Consider the following 15,969-nt stretch of genomic DNA (forward strand, 5'->3'; position numbering starts at 1 on the left):
GCATCTCTGCTTAGCCCTACAGAGGCCAGCATTTCACGCTTAACATAATTATATAATAGGTAATATATCGCGTCACAAAGGGCAATACCTAACGGTATACGAGTGAAGCCGCTATTAAACAGGATCAGCGCATATCAAACAGATTCAGACCTACACTCACTATCCTGGCCGGAGTCCAGCTTGCGTCTTGTTCCTGACTCCTGTCGCTAGGGCCGCTGATATACCTGATATGGTACCCATCGATTTGCAGTCATCTCTCTCAGTCGTGCCGGCCGGTTGTGCACAATTGGCACAGCGTTCTCTAGCAGTATTCACGATCACCGATGGATGCGGACAACAGCGACAGGTATTGTTGACCACGCTACTTGGCGGCGGTGGCCGCTAGCAGTGCTGGTCGACATCCTCAACGTCGTGGCATCGATTTGAAATCGATCGTCGCCTCGCCGAAAAGCGGCGTAAAGCGGAGGCGAGTGTCGAGGTTGCTGCTACTACAGCCGCGACAATAAGAATACCAACAACAAAAGCAGCATTCAGTGCGGCAAGAGCAACAGCAGCGGCCGCTAGTCGATATCGCACGATAAGAAAACAAAAGTGAAACAACGACGGAAAGCATCGACAATCATCGAGCGTAGAGGAAGACATTAGCAGTAGTAGTAGTAGTAGCAGCAGCTTTCAACGGTGACGGCTTCTCGCAGCTCGAAGCTTGCCAGAAGTACTGCTAGGCAGTTATCTAGCGGCCAACAGTCCATTTGTTCGTGGACGACAATCGCGACATTAGTTGCTACCGCGGCCGTAACTACGGGTGTCGCAGTCATTACCATCGAACGAACGTCTGTCTCACCTTCTGTCCATCCACTTTATCGTTTGTTCTTGCTGCTCGACGTGCTATTTCTCCTTTGGAACCTTTCTAACTAAGCCTAGCACTGGCGGCGCAGGTAAACTATAGGACACGGCTTCAATAGATCGATCCCCATTGTGCGCGGGGCGGCGGCGGCGGCGGCGGCGACAGCAGCAGCAGCAGCAGCAGCCACTGCAGCATCAACAAATCGACGAAAAGCGAACAGCGACGGGGCAACAAGGAAAACTATTGACGGCTTCGTCAACCACCCGACAGGTTGACGACGGCAGATTTGCTGGCCTTACCTATCAGTGCCAGTATGCCCCGTTGTTGCTGCTGCTGCTGCTGCGGCAGTAGTACGAGGTTACAAAGTTGAGTAGGACGGCTGGCAGACGCTGGACAAGCTAGGCGGCAGCACCAGCAGCAGGATGATACTACCTGTTGGTCGATTAAACCGAATCGATCACGTCCCACGACCGTGGAGGGACCTCGTCGAGTCTACAGGTGGACGCAGCCAAGGTAGACTCCCTTCTTCGATCCGCACCTATTGCCTGGACGAGTTCTTTTTCGCAGTGTTTGTTGTTGGCTGATGTCACCAAGTTGGGATTGATGCACGACGAAAGTGTTGTTGTTGTTTTTGTTGTTGTTGTTGTTGTTGCTGTTGTTATTGTTGCCGTGTCTAAGGGACACAATAGGAAATAATAGGGCCAAGGCGGCCACAACGTGAAGATCACGCATGGGTGAGCTGTTGTGTCTTCTGCCGTGATTTTGTGGGCTGGCCGTTCTCCATCGAAGACACTGTTGATGGATTCGTTAAAGACGATAATACCCTGCAGACACATGCAGTTTTCAACCAGCCGAAGGAACCGTATTATTTAAAAAACGAAAAGACATTTATTTATGTGTGCACTTGTTTATTTCGAGCAAATGAAAACGTTTTGTGATATCTATTGTGTACAAGGAAAGGTGCGCGTGTTCAGCGAGCGAACGAATTGCGACAATATCGCCAGACCGGATTGAGTGTTGCGCCGTCAACACGTTGCCAGGCCAGTTTTAGAACGACAAGAGTGTGGTAGCACCGAAATCTGATTGAAAACATTATTGCTTATGACATCATATGATTAGTTATAGCGGAACGGAAGGGTACACGGTTCTTCTACGTAGTGGAGGTGTGGTAGCCATAATGGCTGAGGAAATGGTTCCTCTAGAAAATCCCCACCGCGCTGTAATTGTCAAAGCCGAGGGCTCTGAGATGTGTCACAAAACCGCCTACGAAACTCAGGACGAGCCAGCTGAGTATGTGACGTTAGGCGACGCAGATTCCCACACTCGGCCGAGAGTTGACGCTGAGCAGGAAGTATCCACGCTTTCAATGTCCGTCCGAGCGCATGCCGAAAGCGCGACCGCTTCAGTCGAACGTGCTGCAATGAACACCGGTACGACCATGGCAACTTCATCGACCTCGTGCTCGCTCTTAGAGCATGAACAGATCGACTGTGAGCAAAAGATGTCCGCCAATCTAGCACCGTTATCGAATCAACATCAGCAGCACCATCACCCCCATTATCACCATCAGGGGCCAGCTCATCAAGAACAGCACACATCGCAGGCTGCTGCTAAGCACGATATGCACTGCGATAAGCCCCCTGGAGTGCCCACTGCTGCAGCAATTTCTCAGCACGAAGTTGTCCACGAAGTACATAACGTACACGAAATGCAACCGCTTCAAGAAATTCATCTTCAACTTCATCAGGTCCACTCGATGCATCAGATGATGTACCCAATGCAGCATCATCTGCAACAGTTACAACACATAGGTGCGACAGGAGTAGGAGTTCAGGCCGGAGCAAGTCCAACAGGCACGATTGGAACTGTAGCGACGCACGAGCTTCACGAAATGCACGAGGAGCACATCGTGCACTCAAACTATATCCTTGAGCAGGGCGTAACGTACACCGGTAAGAAAACGCCCGAGCTGGACACCACACGTTCACACAGATATATAGCTATTAGCTATGATGTTATACTATTAGACACAAGTATTTAAACCAACGAGGTACGTGACGCGTGAATATTTTCCGTCGTACTTAATGTGGCATTGAGTCTTGTCTTCTCGGCATAACTAAAGTGTTCTCGATTTGAGGACGTGCATCTGTAGACACGAATGCACGCTAACTCTACTCTAAAAGTGTATGATTAAGTGTATTTGGAATGGAGTGCGTATGCTGATACGCATGATGTCGGGGGACTTTTCTAAAAGTCATAAGTAATCGTATTACTAGTATTATAAACAACTTCTAATCAATGACTATGATACCTTGGATAAGGTTTATCTCTCTCCTGCTTAAAATGGCTTTTTGGACGAAACCTCTCCTCCTTTGTCTAAAGGGCGCTTTCTGCTGTCTGATATAGTCGCTGGCGACGCTATTTGATGCCTGTGATGTAACGAGAGCAAGTATCATCGTTCCTGAATAGAGCTTGTTTTACACTTGGCAGGTATATGAGCGCTGCTACTGCGGACCATATAGCCAAACCGGTAAAGGCTTTTGACAGGTATCCGACCTGGGTACTCAGGTGGGCAGTAGAAAAGGGAAACTCAACCACCGCCAGCCAGCTCTCACAGCTTAAACGGATTAGCGATATTCCGGTATTATGGCGGTGTCATCCTCGGATGCGTCGCAGTGATTGAGGGTTTGTTGTTCGTCCTCTAGTTACGTTCCAATGCAGGATCGACCGGGGGGAACGATCACAGGTAAAGCGATATTGAGTTTGGACGACTGTCATACAACAAAGAAATTTCCATACACACAATTCGATCATGTTCAGTATTGTCTGATACGAGCTTGTATTAGATTCTAAAAATCTTCACAGATCCGAGTCGTTAACGGCTCAATCAGCCAATTAGTCTGTTGATTTCCTACAAGACAATGTTGCGTTGGGATAGAATATCTTTGCAACACTACGACTGGCAACGATAGGACGCATTTAACCGAGGGCACGCCAAGTATGCACCTGAGTTGTCGTTACCCAGATTTGAATAGTATGTCGTGTAAAGTCGCCGGGTTACGCCGGGGGGCAAGCATGCTTCCCTTCGGTAGTTTGCTGTCCAAAATTAGCAATGAAATGGGTTTTTCGTCCCCAGAAGCGTTCGCTACTCGATCGACGGCGTCGAGCTAATAGAAAACGATCAGCGTTATCGATGCTGGCCAACCGATAGGCCCTCAAAAAATATACAGCACTTTCGTAAAAACAAATTTATAAACAACAGCGCATTCTACAGATGTCTGCCTGTGTGACAGAGTTTATCAAGTCTAGCCTTGATCTGCAGGAACAAACTATAACTAGATGTAACGCTATAATTGTGTTCGCATTATCATTGGTGTTTATGGACAAATTGCGTGTGCATACTAGCGCAGCCGGTCGCGGATGCTATCTTGTAGCCATTTTTTTTTTTTGCTATTTGCATTGGTAGTCTGTCGACGCTAATCCTGTTCTTTGTACTATAATCATCGTGAACTATGAAGAGAACACTATAAGCTCAATAAATATTGAGGATTTCTCGTTTGTCTACTGGATATCTCGATTTAACTGCGCGAGGCGGTTCGGCCGCTGGTTGCGGGAGATCGAAAGTTTTTAGCCCTGACGGACCAAATCGATGATTCATGTTCGATAACGACACGAGCAGTGGAATCGCCAACGACGCAGGGTAACACGTCGAAGATTTCTATTCGGTTACACTGGCGTATCGACAAATGAATGATTTTCAACCGAGCTCGGCATCGGACAATAAAGCCCCCTAAAAGCAACCTTAAAACATTATCATAATCTCGAAACTGAAGCACAATATATAAGAAACAGCAGATCCATAATGTAATCGATATTCCGATCGATGTTGCCCACTTTGCGTGGCATTCACATATTAGGGATGGCGTATTTAGGGGCTTAATAGCTAACGTAAGCAGATGCGCGTTTCGAGATACGTGCGTCAATGCGATGGTATATATAATTCAATGAAAATTTTATCTTTCACTATTCCGGTGACGGAATAGGGTATACTATTGTGGCTAAATGCTTTTTGCCGATGATGTATGTGGTATAGGCCTTCAATTTAGGTTATTACAGTCCTAAACGATACGCAAGATTGGCCCGCAAGATTGGCCCCTTCGATTGGCCATGGTCACTGATTTATTGCAAACGTCGAGTGGGCTTTCACGTGGAAAAAAGTCGAAGAAAAAAGTGTAACGGATACATGCGTAAACAACATACGATAGTTGAATTATTTGAATTTTAAGGGTAACTTGATAAGTACGTCTATTTCCTGACTTATACTATGATACATTGTTGCCCCAACGAATAATGTTAGGTAGACGTGAGAAAGAGTGCCTGCGTTTGACCATCTGCGTAGATGATATGGCTACGCATCTACATGTCAAATGGCCTCTGTTGATTCACCTGTTTTCGTTTTTTCTTTGGGTCTGTGTGGCTCGGACCAATTTTCAGTTGTTCCACCCATCAATCGAGGACTAAACTATCCGTCATATAGCGCCTTGTACAACCAAGACCGCGGTAAGTGACATTACGGCTCCTACAAACATTGCACTAGAAATATACGCACCAAGTTTTTATACGGAAAATAATTGAAGTTTACTAGTAACTGAACTGGACTTCTAGTTAAACATTTGGTACCAATCGTTCCATTAGCTCAGCATAATGGGACCGACATAGAACTGTATATGCGCTTGCTCGTCATAAACCCAGTCAATACTCCACAACTTTGTTTACGAACGCACCCACTATCACAGCGAAGATCAAAACTGAGTAAATGAGACGTCGTTGTAGAAATGGGGTCCCAGTTGACAAAAACCAGATCAATTCCATGAAAACGTTAAGCGCATGCAAAAGCATTAGCACTTAGCACCAGCAGTTATCGTGTTTCTGTTGGCACTTATTGCAACAATCGAATGGGAACAGACAGTAACTGAAAGAGGATAGTAGGTAATAGTATAGTTACTTGCCGTTGATGGTCGCCACTTGACGCACCCGCGTTCTGTCCACACACAGAGCCATTTAACGTGACGCGCGGGCAAAAGACGGACAGACAGACAGACGGACAGACAGACAGACAGACAGACAGACAGACGATAGAGAACAGCAGACAAAGTGACAGCGAGACCAAAACTAATGTCGATAGTGACGACTATGACAAAATTGGACAACAACAACGGCCGGAAAAGGAGATACTACATATATATGTATATATATATAGACTCGATGCATAGTCACCGTACCTAAGCCAATCTACTGAACTGCTGGTAGTCGTAACGGCCATTTGGTTCGTCACTTATGTAGAATGTTACTGTCTTACCCTAGGGGACACTTGGTCGTCTTGTTCCTTTTGGAAGCAATGATCCCGCTAACATGAATCACGGATAGAGACGACCAAGATTTGACATTTTATGTGTGGGCTGCTCATAATGCTTCTCTATAAGTTGCTTGAGAAGGGGCCAATGAACAGGTGAAACGAAGCTGGCTAACTTGTAATTTAAAGTAAATACACAATGCAGCGATACTGATTTTTGCTTAGAACAGAATCACATACAACGAGCTTTGTCATCTCTCCCCCGATTTCCATGGCCATAAAAAAGTTACGGCAGCAAAACTCATTCGTAAATACTGCGTTGAACCAGGACGTCTTTACTTAAAAATAGTTAGATATCTTCTCCGGCTAGCTAGTCCATATCTAGCTTGTACCATATCGCTCCAGCCGATCATTACGCTGGACACTTACGTCCATAATGTCAAAGATGATTACTGCACAAGCATTATATCGCCAAAGCAGATATAATCGCCAAAGCAACAGTATTCGCTTGTAATAAATGGATGACGCTACCGCGCGAGTTGAACGTTGAAGAGAGGCCAGTCCCATCAGTCGCTACTGACAAAGACAACCACCATGATTCAGGCTCAAACCCAAGCGGACAAACGCACGGCGGAATCTCTCAGACGAGCTACTACTGAGTGGCGGCCAGCGACTGGAGAACACTAACCCCCGGGGGAGGGGCGGGGGAGCGGAGCTTAGAACGAGATGTTGGCTCGGACCAGACAAGCGTCAGCGAGAAGGAATAGGGAGAGGAGTGGAGTACGGGGTTGCCAACGGGGGACGTTCGGGTACTCGGGGAAACGAGCACAGAAGGATCCGGCTTCTCCGGCTGGGTGACGGGATCCCATCCAATGGGGAGGGATTTAAGGCTTAGGCCGTCGGCCTCCCGCCATTGCCTCTAGTGCCACTGCAGTCGCTGCCTCTGTGTTTGCTTCATTCCGGCGGTTCGGCCTCCCTGGTTCGATGCTTTCTCTCGCTTTTTATCTTCCGCACAGTTTCTCTGTCTTTTTGCTCAATGTGCTTCTACTGCTGCTCCTTTTTCCCGGCCTCTTGCCTTCCTCCGCTGGTTCTCTTGCTGCTGCCGGGTGTCTGCGTTGCAGGCAGGCACAGACTCACTACTACACACGGACCGTGTGCCTCCCTTACGTTTCGCTCTAGCAAAAAGATGAACCGGTAGACAGAAAGCTAGCAGGAGGCAGGCAGGCAAGCACACACGCAGGCGACCAGGAGAACGAAGCTCCAACAGCCCAAGCAGGACAACAAATACCGAAAGAATAGGAGGGAGGCAGAGCGCAAGTGGGAGATAGGAAGGACTTCAGCTGTAGGGAGGCGCCTCTGCTTCGTTCGTTGTCGACAACGGGTGCCGGAGGAAGAACGACCTAACGCAGGAAGGAACGAGCCACAGCAGAACCTCCAGCCTACCCTATGCGACCCATGAAGCGTCTGCACATGCAGTATATACCGACTGAGACACACGTATACTCGAGCACTAACGCACATATAGAGGAAAAAAGGGGTGAAAAGGGGCAGAAGCAGGACGCACTCACACGCACGCACACACACACGAGAACTCATGCCCATACATGATGAGGACGTCACGAACGAAATATGAGGCTTGGTACAGTTATAGGGATATCTTACTTGCTGCAATAGTAGGCCTACCAAGCTGGTGGCAGAGAATCGCCAGCGTCTGTCTTTCTGTCCTATCGTGTCTCGTTTGTCCTCCAGTTCGTCCTCGATGTGTGCTTCGGATCGCCAGAAACAACATCAGCACGTCCCGTTTTCGCTCGTGCATCCATTTTTCCCGTAGCCATAACGATTCACACTAAAAATACATCAGTATAACATCCGATAGGAAAAAGGTTCATCGTAGCAGCCAACGTTTCCTTGCTACAAGTGAACTTGCTCGTTTGGTTGTGACATCCTACTTTGTTTTCAGCGCCGATTAAGGAGCGAAGCTCATCCAGCCACAAACGGAGATGAGTAAGAAAGATGGGCCACGAAGATCAGTGCTGAATAGGTAAACTCACAAGCAGGCCAATACAAGGTTTCATTCGTTGGCCTTATGAAGTTGCTATTCTCGGGTCTGGCAACACTTTCGCCAGTAATCGAGGCAAGATGGTGGTGTAGACAGAGGGCCGAGAATCGATGGCTAGGCCTTGTTTGATGATAGCGGTGGGCAGATATTCTTGTACATAGTATACAAGTGAAGTGAGCACTACTTCAAGCTCCAAGGGCGATCGGGAAGAGACGGAATGGATCCGAGAATAAGATCCGTTGTTTTCTTTCATTTGCTTGGTCTTTCTTTCCCCAGAGCTAAAGCCCAACTTCGAAGTGGAACACCTGCCTCACTGCGAGATCCCATAAGCACCGATAGCAGTTTTAGTAGCCACCGAAGAAAACCTGTTTCTGCGAGTATTACAACAATTATTGCGATTCAATAGCTATACCCTTTCTGGTTTTACTGGCGTCAGTGGCGGACATTTTCTAGTATTGTATCGCCACGCCCCCGCGTGTTCCCCTGAGACAATTTTTGCAGCAGATTGAAATGAAGCTGATTACCAGGTCGCCGTACGTCGCTTTATTTGAGTTACGGCTGCGTCTGAGTGTATCAGAGAGATTTACTGTTGCAAGGGTGAGAAATGCCAACTTTGCAATGTAATTGTTTTGAACAGGCTTGGTGCTCCGCCGAAGCTGCAAGCTAAAGGCTCAATAGCTGTACTGCCAAAGCTCTTGTGTCATTTTAAAAACGTCTGACAGCTTACTTACGAGTACAATTTTGTTTCTATAGGCAGTTTTCTTCCGCGATCATTCACAGATCCCGTGAGACACTATAAATATGCTAGCAGTATGAACACTGTTAATATAAGTTCTAAGCATGGTAACTACAAATATACTAATTCCATTTTCTATTTGTTCATTGTTACAGACTCCTTCTGCCTCTACCCATCGAAATGTAAGAATCAGCTTTTGCATACAGTTGCTCATAAATGCTTGATCTGTAAATAGCCTAACCATAGACCGCTATTTTAGCTATAAAACACGTTGCTCCAAAACAGGCATCTCATGCCATTGCTCTGACCCTGTCGACTGTCAGAAAATAAACAAAAACATTTGCCATACAACTAACATTAAGTTACTGATTCCCTTCAGATTGGTTTTGTAAATTATTCCAGCAAGCATTGAAGCGCGACGTGACGCATTAGAGATTGAAAAAACTGGCAGTCGAACAAGTTTTTTTTCATCGTTTGTTTTTGCAGACTAAACAGCATTCGATCGCGGAAGTATTGTACATTTAACGCGTCATAATTTTCTTTAATAAAAAAAGTCCCAAAAAGCCTACTAAAAACTTTTTAACATAAAAAGTTTTTAGTAGGCTGAATAATTTCAAATAATTCGAGCTGCGTGCGCCGTTGCGTGTCGCCGGTCGACTGGCAGAGCTTTATAAATCAGCAAATAGAATTATAGAACCTGACGGACTTGGGCCACTGGCACGATGCCAGCAGTTGCTGCCTAGCGAGACCTCCGGGGTGTTAGATTGATTCGAGAGTTAAGACGCACGCAGATTGGTCGGGTCATTAGTTAACGTGGATTAACACGTCCTCAGCCATAGACATGTATGGATAACCGACCGAGCCAAAGAATCGAGCTTAGTTCAGCGGACGCAATCCGTCTCCATGAGTTTGTTATTGACGCTTGTTTCTGTGAAATGTCGAGATTCTTGTCGGCACCGATGTTACCTTCTCGATTTAACAAGCTTGCTAGCTTTTTCAGCCCATATCGATGACGTTCGACAAAATTAATTGAACAGTAGACGCGTCCCTTGTCAGACACGAAAATAGTCACACACTGAGCTTAGTAGAACGTACAGGAAAAATCACTGCGTTTAGAAAGTCAGCATCAGAGAGGATTTCAGCCTCAGAGGAACACATTGTCAACGTGACACGACGGCGACTTTTATGAGGCGCCACTAGTATAAGAGGCACACCCCTGAATGGAATCGCCTGGCCATCGTATGCGCTAGCATAAGCGCTCACCCGGTTCGATCCTTTCAGACGTTTGTAGCGTAGGGAGACAAGGTAATCGTACGGAAGTTGTCTCATAGTTAGCTGCCGCACTTCAACCTTTGCGGAAACGATCGTTTTAACTATTTTTTCTGTCTTTTTCATAAGTTCGACTCATGTAAGGACTGGATAGCGAAGGACGACAAAACAAATAGCCACCTTATATATTAGGTGTCCAATGAAGTAGACTCAAGTGAATGCAGTCGGATAGTTTCAACTTTCAGGACATATTGCACAGCAGTGAAGTTAAACATGTTCACCTAATTTGTAACTTATGGAGGAGTCACTTTTCTACCTTACACGTCAATAGAATCGTCGACAAACATTGTCAGACTGTTGACAAGCTACGTAATAAAATTTCGAGCGTCATAATTTTTCGACGTTATGCCCTGCGATAACTCTTCGGAGCAATTTTCGACCCTCTCATCTGTGAGTGGATCCTGCAGAGATACTTCATTCCAAAATGAGATTCGCTTAAAAAGCAGACGTTTCTCCAGTTTTTCACAGTCAGATTGTTGACTTGGTCTGCCAAACGAAGACGGGCTTGCGTAATTCAGACGAACCCGACCTTTTCGAGGAGGTTGTGGCGAAGCGGAGTTTTCGATATAACGATACCACGGTCTTCTCATTTATTCTCGACGACATTATGCGAGCCGAATCTACCTTTTTGAGCGTAAATAACAGTACATCTTTTTCGATATTGCGAATTTAACGCGACAACAGCGGAGGCATTACCCTCAGTTTCAGTAACGTTGCCGGCTTCATGTTCAGGAACCTGAAATACTTCACTAGTTCTTCGTAGTGCACATTTGTTCCAATGGATCTATTGCAGTCTGCTGATCAGTGCTTTCTACCACCCTGTGAGCTCTGTCCCCTTACTCGTTTCAATACTCTACCTACGGAATCACCAGGAAATCACCTAAAATCAGTGAAGCTCACTTAAACATCACCACTTAGTTGTTCAATGTTAGATGGTAACGTACAATGCGCCCACTTGATATTAGCAAGCATAAGTGAATACTAGACTCCCTAAAATAATCTAATTATAACAAGCTATCACGTCTACGATCTCTGAAGTACGATACGTCAGTTTAATGTATCAGATCGCTTGTCAGCGATCTGAAATTGTCTGGTCGATGTGTGGGGTAAGGGTGTACAATAGAACGAGTTGCCTCTGTACGTTAAAAAGTTTGAAACTATCTCACTTTAATGCTGTGAAATTGGCAGTGAAAGTTAAAACTCTTGAGCTAGGTTTATTTAAATTTATTTGTTTGAGCAACTACTGGTCGATTAAGCCCGAATCACTTTGACGACTTTTTTTACACGGTATCTGTACGGGATCATCATCTATTCGGGCGTCCAGCTCAGCCACGAATGATGTTTGTGGTAGACGAAGCTTCCAGAGCTTTCGACATAGAGCTTTCACCCTGTCGTTCCTTTCCGCTGGTGAAAAACAGGCAGGGGCGCACCATTTGTCGCCATCAGCGTCGTCCGCGCAAGCGTGGCATTGTCAGTTAGAAGGTACCGTCCATATCTTTGGCCACGAAACTCAAACGCAAATAGGAACGATTTTTTGTGTTTAGCGGTGTAGCCAGTCTAGCGACGATATCAGAATGTATATGGCAATTGTTATTGTTTGTGTACTCTATTGCCCGTGAAGGTGAGATGCTAAAACGTTTTGCACGAAGCCTACAGCCAGCCCTAAATTTGAACCCGCACCCTGAAACTCGTGTAGCCTAATCAGTATTGCAAATCCAGACTTGTATTAAGGTGAATATAGGATGTAGCTGGAAGTAAATGTCTATCTAGTTGAAGGTCAATAGTTCGTATTTGCGTGATTCAGGTATACTGAAACGAGTGAGCATGTGAAGATAAAATTTTAAAAAAATTCACTATCTACAGGTCGAACGGAGCCATTCGTCTAACTGTAGTTTGACCATCCCACTAGCTGGGTTTCAGGTCAACCAATATCTTCATAGTACGCACTCAGTTATTGAACTAACTTGAGCCAGAAAATAAAGTGTCTCAAACACAATTTTGTTGCTATTTTGTGGCCGCAGGCCACATACTAGTAGTTATCGACTGTGCGAAACTGTAAAAACCAGTGGGCGAATACCTGTATAGGACTGTCTTTGAGGGGAGATTCTCCCAACGAGACTGGATTGGACCCTGACACATTTGTTGTCAGAAAGTCGTTGTGTGAGAACGACGTCCTTTCCCTGGTAATTTGTTTCGACTGCTAATCCCTTGTAGCAGCAGAGCATTTGCCGTCAATCTCAGCCCTTTATTCGGTTCGGTGGTTTACGAAGCATCTTCCCTTTCTCTACCTTTTTTCCGCCAATTTTTGAATCTGCCAACTGTCAATGTAGCTACGTCCGATGGGAGTAAATCACGCCAGCGCGTAGAATTCCCTTTCCCCTGCTTCAAAGTTTTCGGCAGAACCTTCATTGACGACGCCGCGTAGTTACCGAATGCTTTCCCACTGGCGTAAGCGCAATATTTTTCCTCCCTTCTGTAGAAAAGCGTTTCATATTTTCGAGACTCGCTTTGGGCTTTATCGAAGAGAAAAGAACTCCGCAACTTCCAGTCGAAAGCTAAATATCATTGTGGACTTGGCGGTTATGGAGCCGCCGCCGCCGCCGCCAATGCTGCTGCTGCCGCCAGGTGTCACACTGACGAACGTCCCGTTTGGCTAAGGCGGGCCGTAATCTAAAGTGATCAGTTTATTGTCTCCGATTCACCTTCTGTTACGTTTAGAGACAAAATGGCGGGGTTTGTTTCCCTCTTGCCGATCTAGTCAGCAGTACGCAGTGCCCTAAATCTCTTTCCCTATTCATATATATGTGGGCGATAGACGCGGGTAGTCGGGAAAAAGTGAACCGAAATAGACAGCGGAGACGAATTGGGGAATTACCCACAAAAGCAGCTATGCGATCAGTCAGCAATACCAATCCTCACAAGGATCTATTCTATACAATGTGGCACCTAAATGGTGTGCGTGTATCTGTTTGTGTCTACATATGCAGGTGTCCTATAGGAGAAGTTAACTACGGCTCGATAGATTACCTCAGTAAAACAAAGTACTTTTTTTACACTAAAAAAAGGCGAACTTCATCTTTCTGTAAATGATAACCGATATATTTGATAGAATGTGCCTTTGTTGGGTCCTTCACAATTGTGTTGTATGCATCTATTTATTCAATGATGACAGCCGAATGACTGAGCTTCCGCATTCCACGAACTATTTGTCGACACGACAACCCGTGGAGACTATTGCCGCCCCCTCCTGCTTGCTGACTCTATCGCTCGTCATTCAAGTGCTTCAGTATCTCAATTGAAAACGCAACATATAAAAGTCTGTGGCTCTCTCGAACTTCCTTCTCAAGAACCTATTAGTTTTAGCGCGTCGAAATCAACACCGTTCTGAGTCCTGCGCGAAAGGTTTAGCCCTGAATAGGAAGGTCTCTTCGTCGTAAGGGAGATTTGTGGTGATGAGAAGGACCCTGCTCTTCGAACGGTCGCTTTCTTTCGCTCTGTTCGATGGATCGAACAGGGTTTTTTGGGGGGTAGGAGCATGTCGCAGAGATGTTCTTGATGCTAAGCTGAGGTAGAGAGCGGCCGCGGGAGGGAATTGTTGCCTGCATTCAAAGCCTATGATAGTCGGCGGCAGCCGAAACATAAACTTGTTCCGGCGAAAAAGCGAGACACCCGTTTCAGACACGACCCAACAGCGCCCGTCGTCCCATTGACTCTTCTGCGGTCTCGTTATCAAGGGTCACATTTCAAATGTACCAACTGATTCGTATGGCTACTGGATGGTTAGCAGACAGCCAGAGAGAAGAGCTTACGCAACCTCAGTCGTTAACGAGCTAACTAACCGATTGATTCGTATTGGCTAGCCTTACGTAGGACTACAGCAAGCGGGAAAATCTCGATTGATCGGGGACGTTTATGAGCTGGTGCCTGCGCGTGTGTATGAGCATTCTGCTCCAGTAGTGGAGGAACACAACGAATGCTGGACCTGATGATGAATCGTTTTAGCTTAAATTGTATTATCATCGATAGTCTCATTGAAATGGTGAGACGCATCCTGGTACCTAGTGACCATGTTTTGCTGCAGCGGTAAGATGTATTTAGTTAGTCATTTTCAGATAATACACATCGGAGTTTTAGAACATAACACATACACACGCAATTTTTTTTTTACCCTCTAACTTAACCTGCCTCGGCATGTTCCTCAGACGCATCTTATAATAGTGCGTAGATAATACGACTTACACGCAGCGAGCAGTTTTAGCTCTTCAGTTATTGCAAAGCTGCGGGCGCCCCATCCTCTTATACACGCAGTTCACTGTTGAGGGGCTTTCCCGTGGTTTTGTGCATTCTTGCGAAAGCTGCTTGCCCCTGCAGTGTAGGAGGCATCTTAGACTGATGCTCCACTGCTGAATGGAGTACCTCCGCCAAATCGAGCCTTGCTTCAGCCGTCTAGCCTAGTGAGCTGTGTGGTGCCTGGCTTGCTCGCTGCTTAGATAGCCACCTAGCGTACAGGGCGATGGAACGAAATGGAACGTTTCGAGCGCGAAGGGCTGAAGGGAATCTTTGGGAGCGGCGGCGGCGATAGTGGCCCTTCCTGGCTTGCTGGGTCTCCGCCAGCTTTCCACTGGCCTGCGGGAGCATGCGACAGCCAACAACGACTAAGAGCAATGCCTGCTCTCTGCTAGTGTGTAATCCCCTAATCCCAATGATGGCATCCCCTCCCCATTCTACCCACTAGCCTCTAGTCGGGCTCCTGGCTGGTCTGACTGTCCTCTCACTGTTATCGTCTCTTCTGACTCAACCTCGACGAGCTCCTGTACCTTGCAGTAAGGTTAGTGAGGAACGGAGCTGAATAACGTCGGCGATGGTGATGGCAGTGGACTCTCGACAGAAGGGCTGATCAGGCACAGGTAGCGCCAACAATGAGATGCACACCAAGAAACGGGTGGTGAAACACTTCAGCTAGCTTCAGTTCCTTCATACGTCTGGGCCTCGGACAAACGAGAAAGTGATCGAAGCCTTGCCTGCTAGCAGTCTGACTGGCACGCTTTCTAAGGCTCGGTGAGCGCTCGCGAGCGAGAGTGCATTCTGTCGCCTGCACCCTTGAACTTCGCGGCACTGGGGCCTTATTGAGGCCCGCGCGGTGTGACAACGCAAGTTGATTGTAGCAGTAAATGAGAGTTGCAGATGTAATAAACAGTAGCGCTGCAATTCCAGCACGCGGCTTTGCAACTGAAATCGAGAATCGAACTATCAGCTGGAGGCTAGGCAGGAATCTTTCGTTACTTACAACTTAAGAAGAGATTCTGGACCTCACTGGAGAGTGAGGGCATTTTTACATCTCGTTGGCGGCCAGCCCATTTTGCACTAATGGTCCACTGGCCCAATAGTCCCCGGCTTTTCACTGTTTACCATCATCTTCTGTGCAAGACGGCTTCTAACTGCTATACATGTGCTCTGCTCTTTAAATCTTTCCTGGCATCATCTACGCTCCATTATGGCCCGAACCCATCCCGCTCAGATTGCTGCAGATAAATACTAGACACGTAACGCCCACTTCAATGCTTCCATAGAGCGGCCATCTTGGTTGGAATTGGCATTGGACTTTTGTTCGACTGAATGCTTGATGCTCTCCCCACTGCGAGATCTAT

General features: G+C 46.6%; 1 protein-coding gene across 4 annotated transcripts in view; it reads left to right on the top strand.

Annotated features, from left to right (window-relative positions):
• LOC111254872 (uncharacterized) overlaps positions 1 to 15,969 on the top strand; it is a 97,818-nt gene that overhangs the window by 15,959 nt on the left and 65,890 nt on the right. Inside the window, exons 1-3 of one of the 4 annotated variants that reach the window (XM_022816192.2) lie at positions 212 to 2,796; positions 5,339 to 5,404; positions 9,148 to 9,174. In XM_022816192.2, the coding sequence (XP_022671927.1) occupies positions 1,956 to 2,796; positions 5,339 to 5,404; positions 9,148 to 9,174 (934 nt within the window). In that variant the 5' untranslated portion in view covers positions 212 to 1,955. Of the gene's footprint in view, positions 1 to 210; positions 2,797 to 5,338; positions 5,405 to 9,147; positions 9,175 to 15,969 lie in introns of those variants that run through there. The other 3 variants (XM_022816210.2, XM_022816199.2, XM_086977582.1) reach the window with 3 other exon arrangements.

This window comes from Varroa destructor, unplaced genomic scaffold (genome assembly GCF_002443255.2).
Source record: "Varroa destructor unplaced genomic scaffold, Vdes_3.0 BEIS01000001.1, whole genome shotgun sequence".
NCBI lineage: Eukaryota > Metazoa > Arthropoda > Arachnida > Mesostigmata > Varroidae > Varroa > Varroa destructor.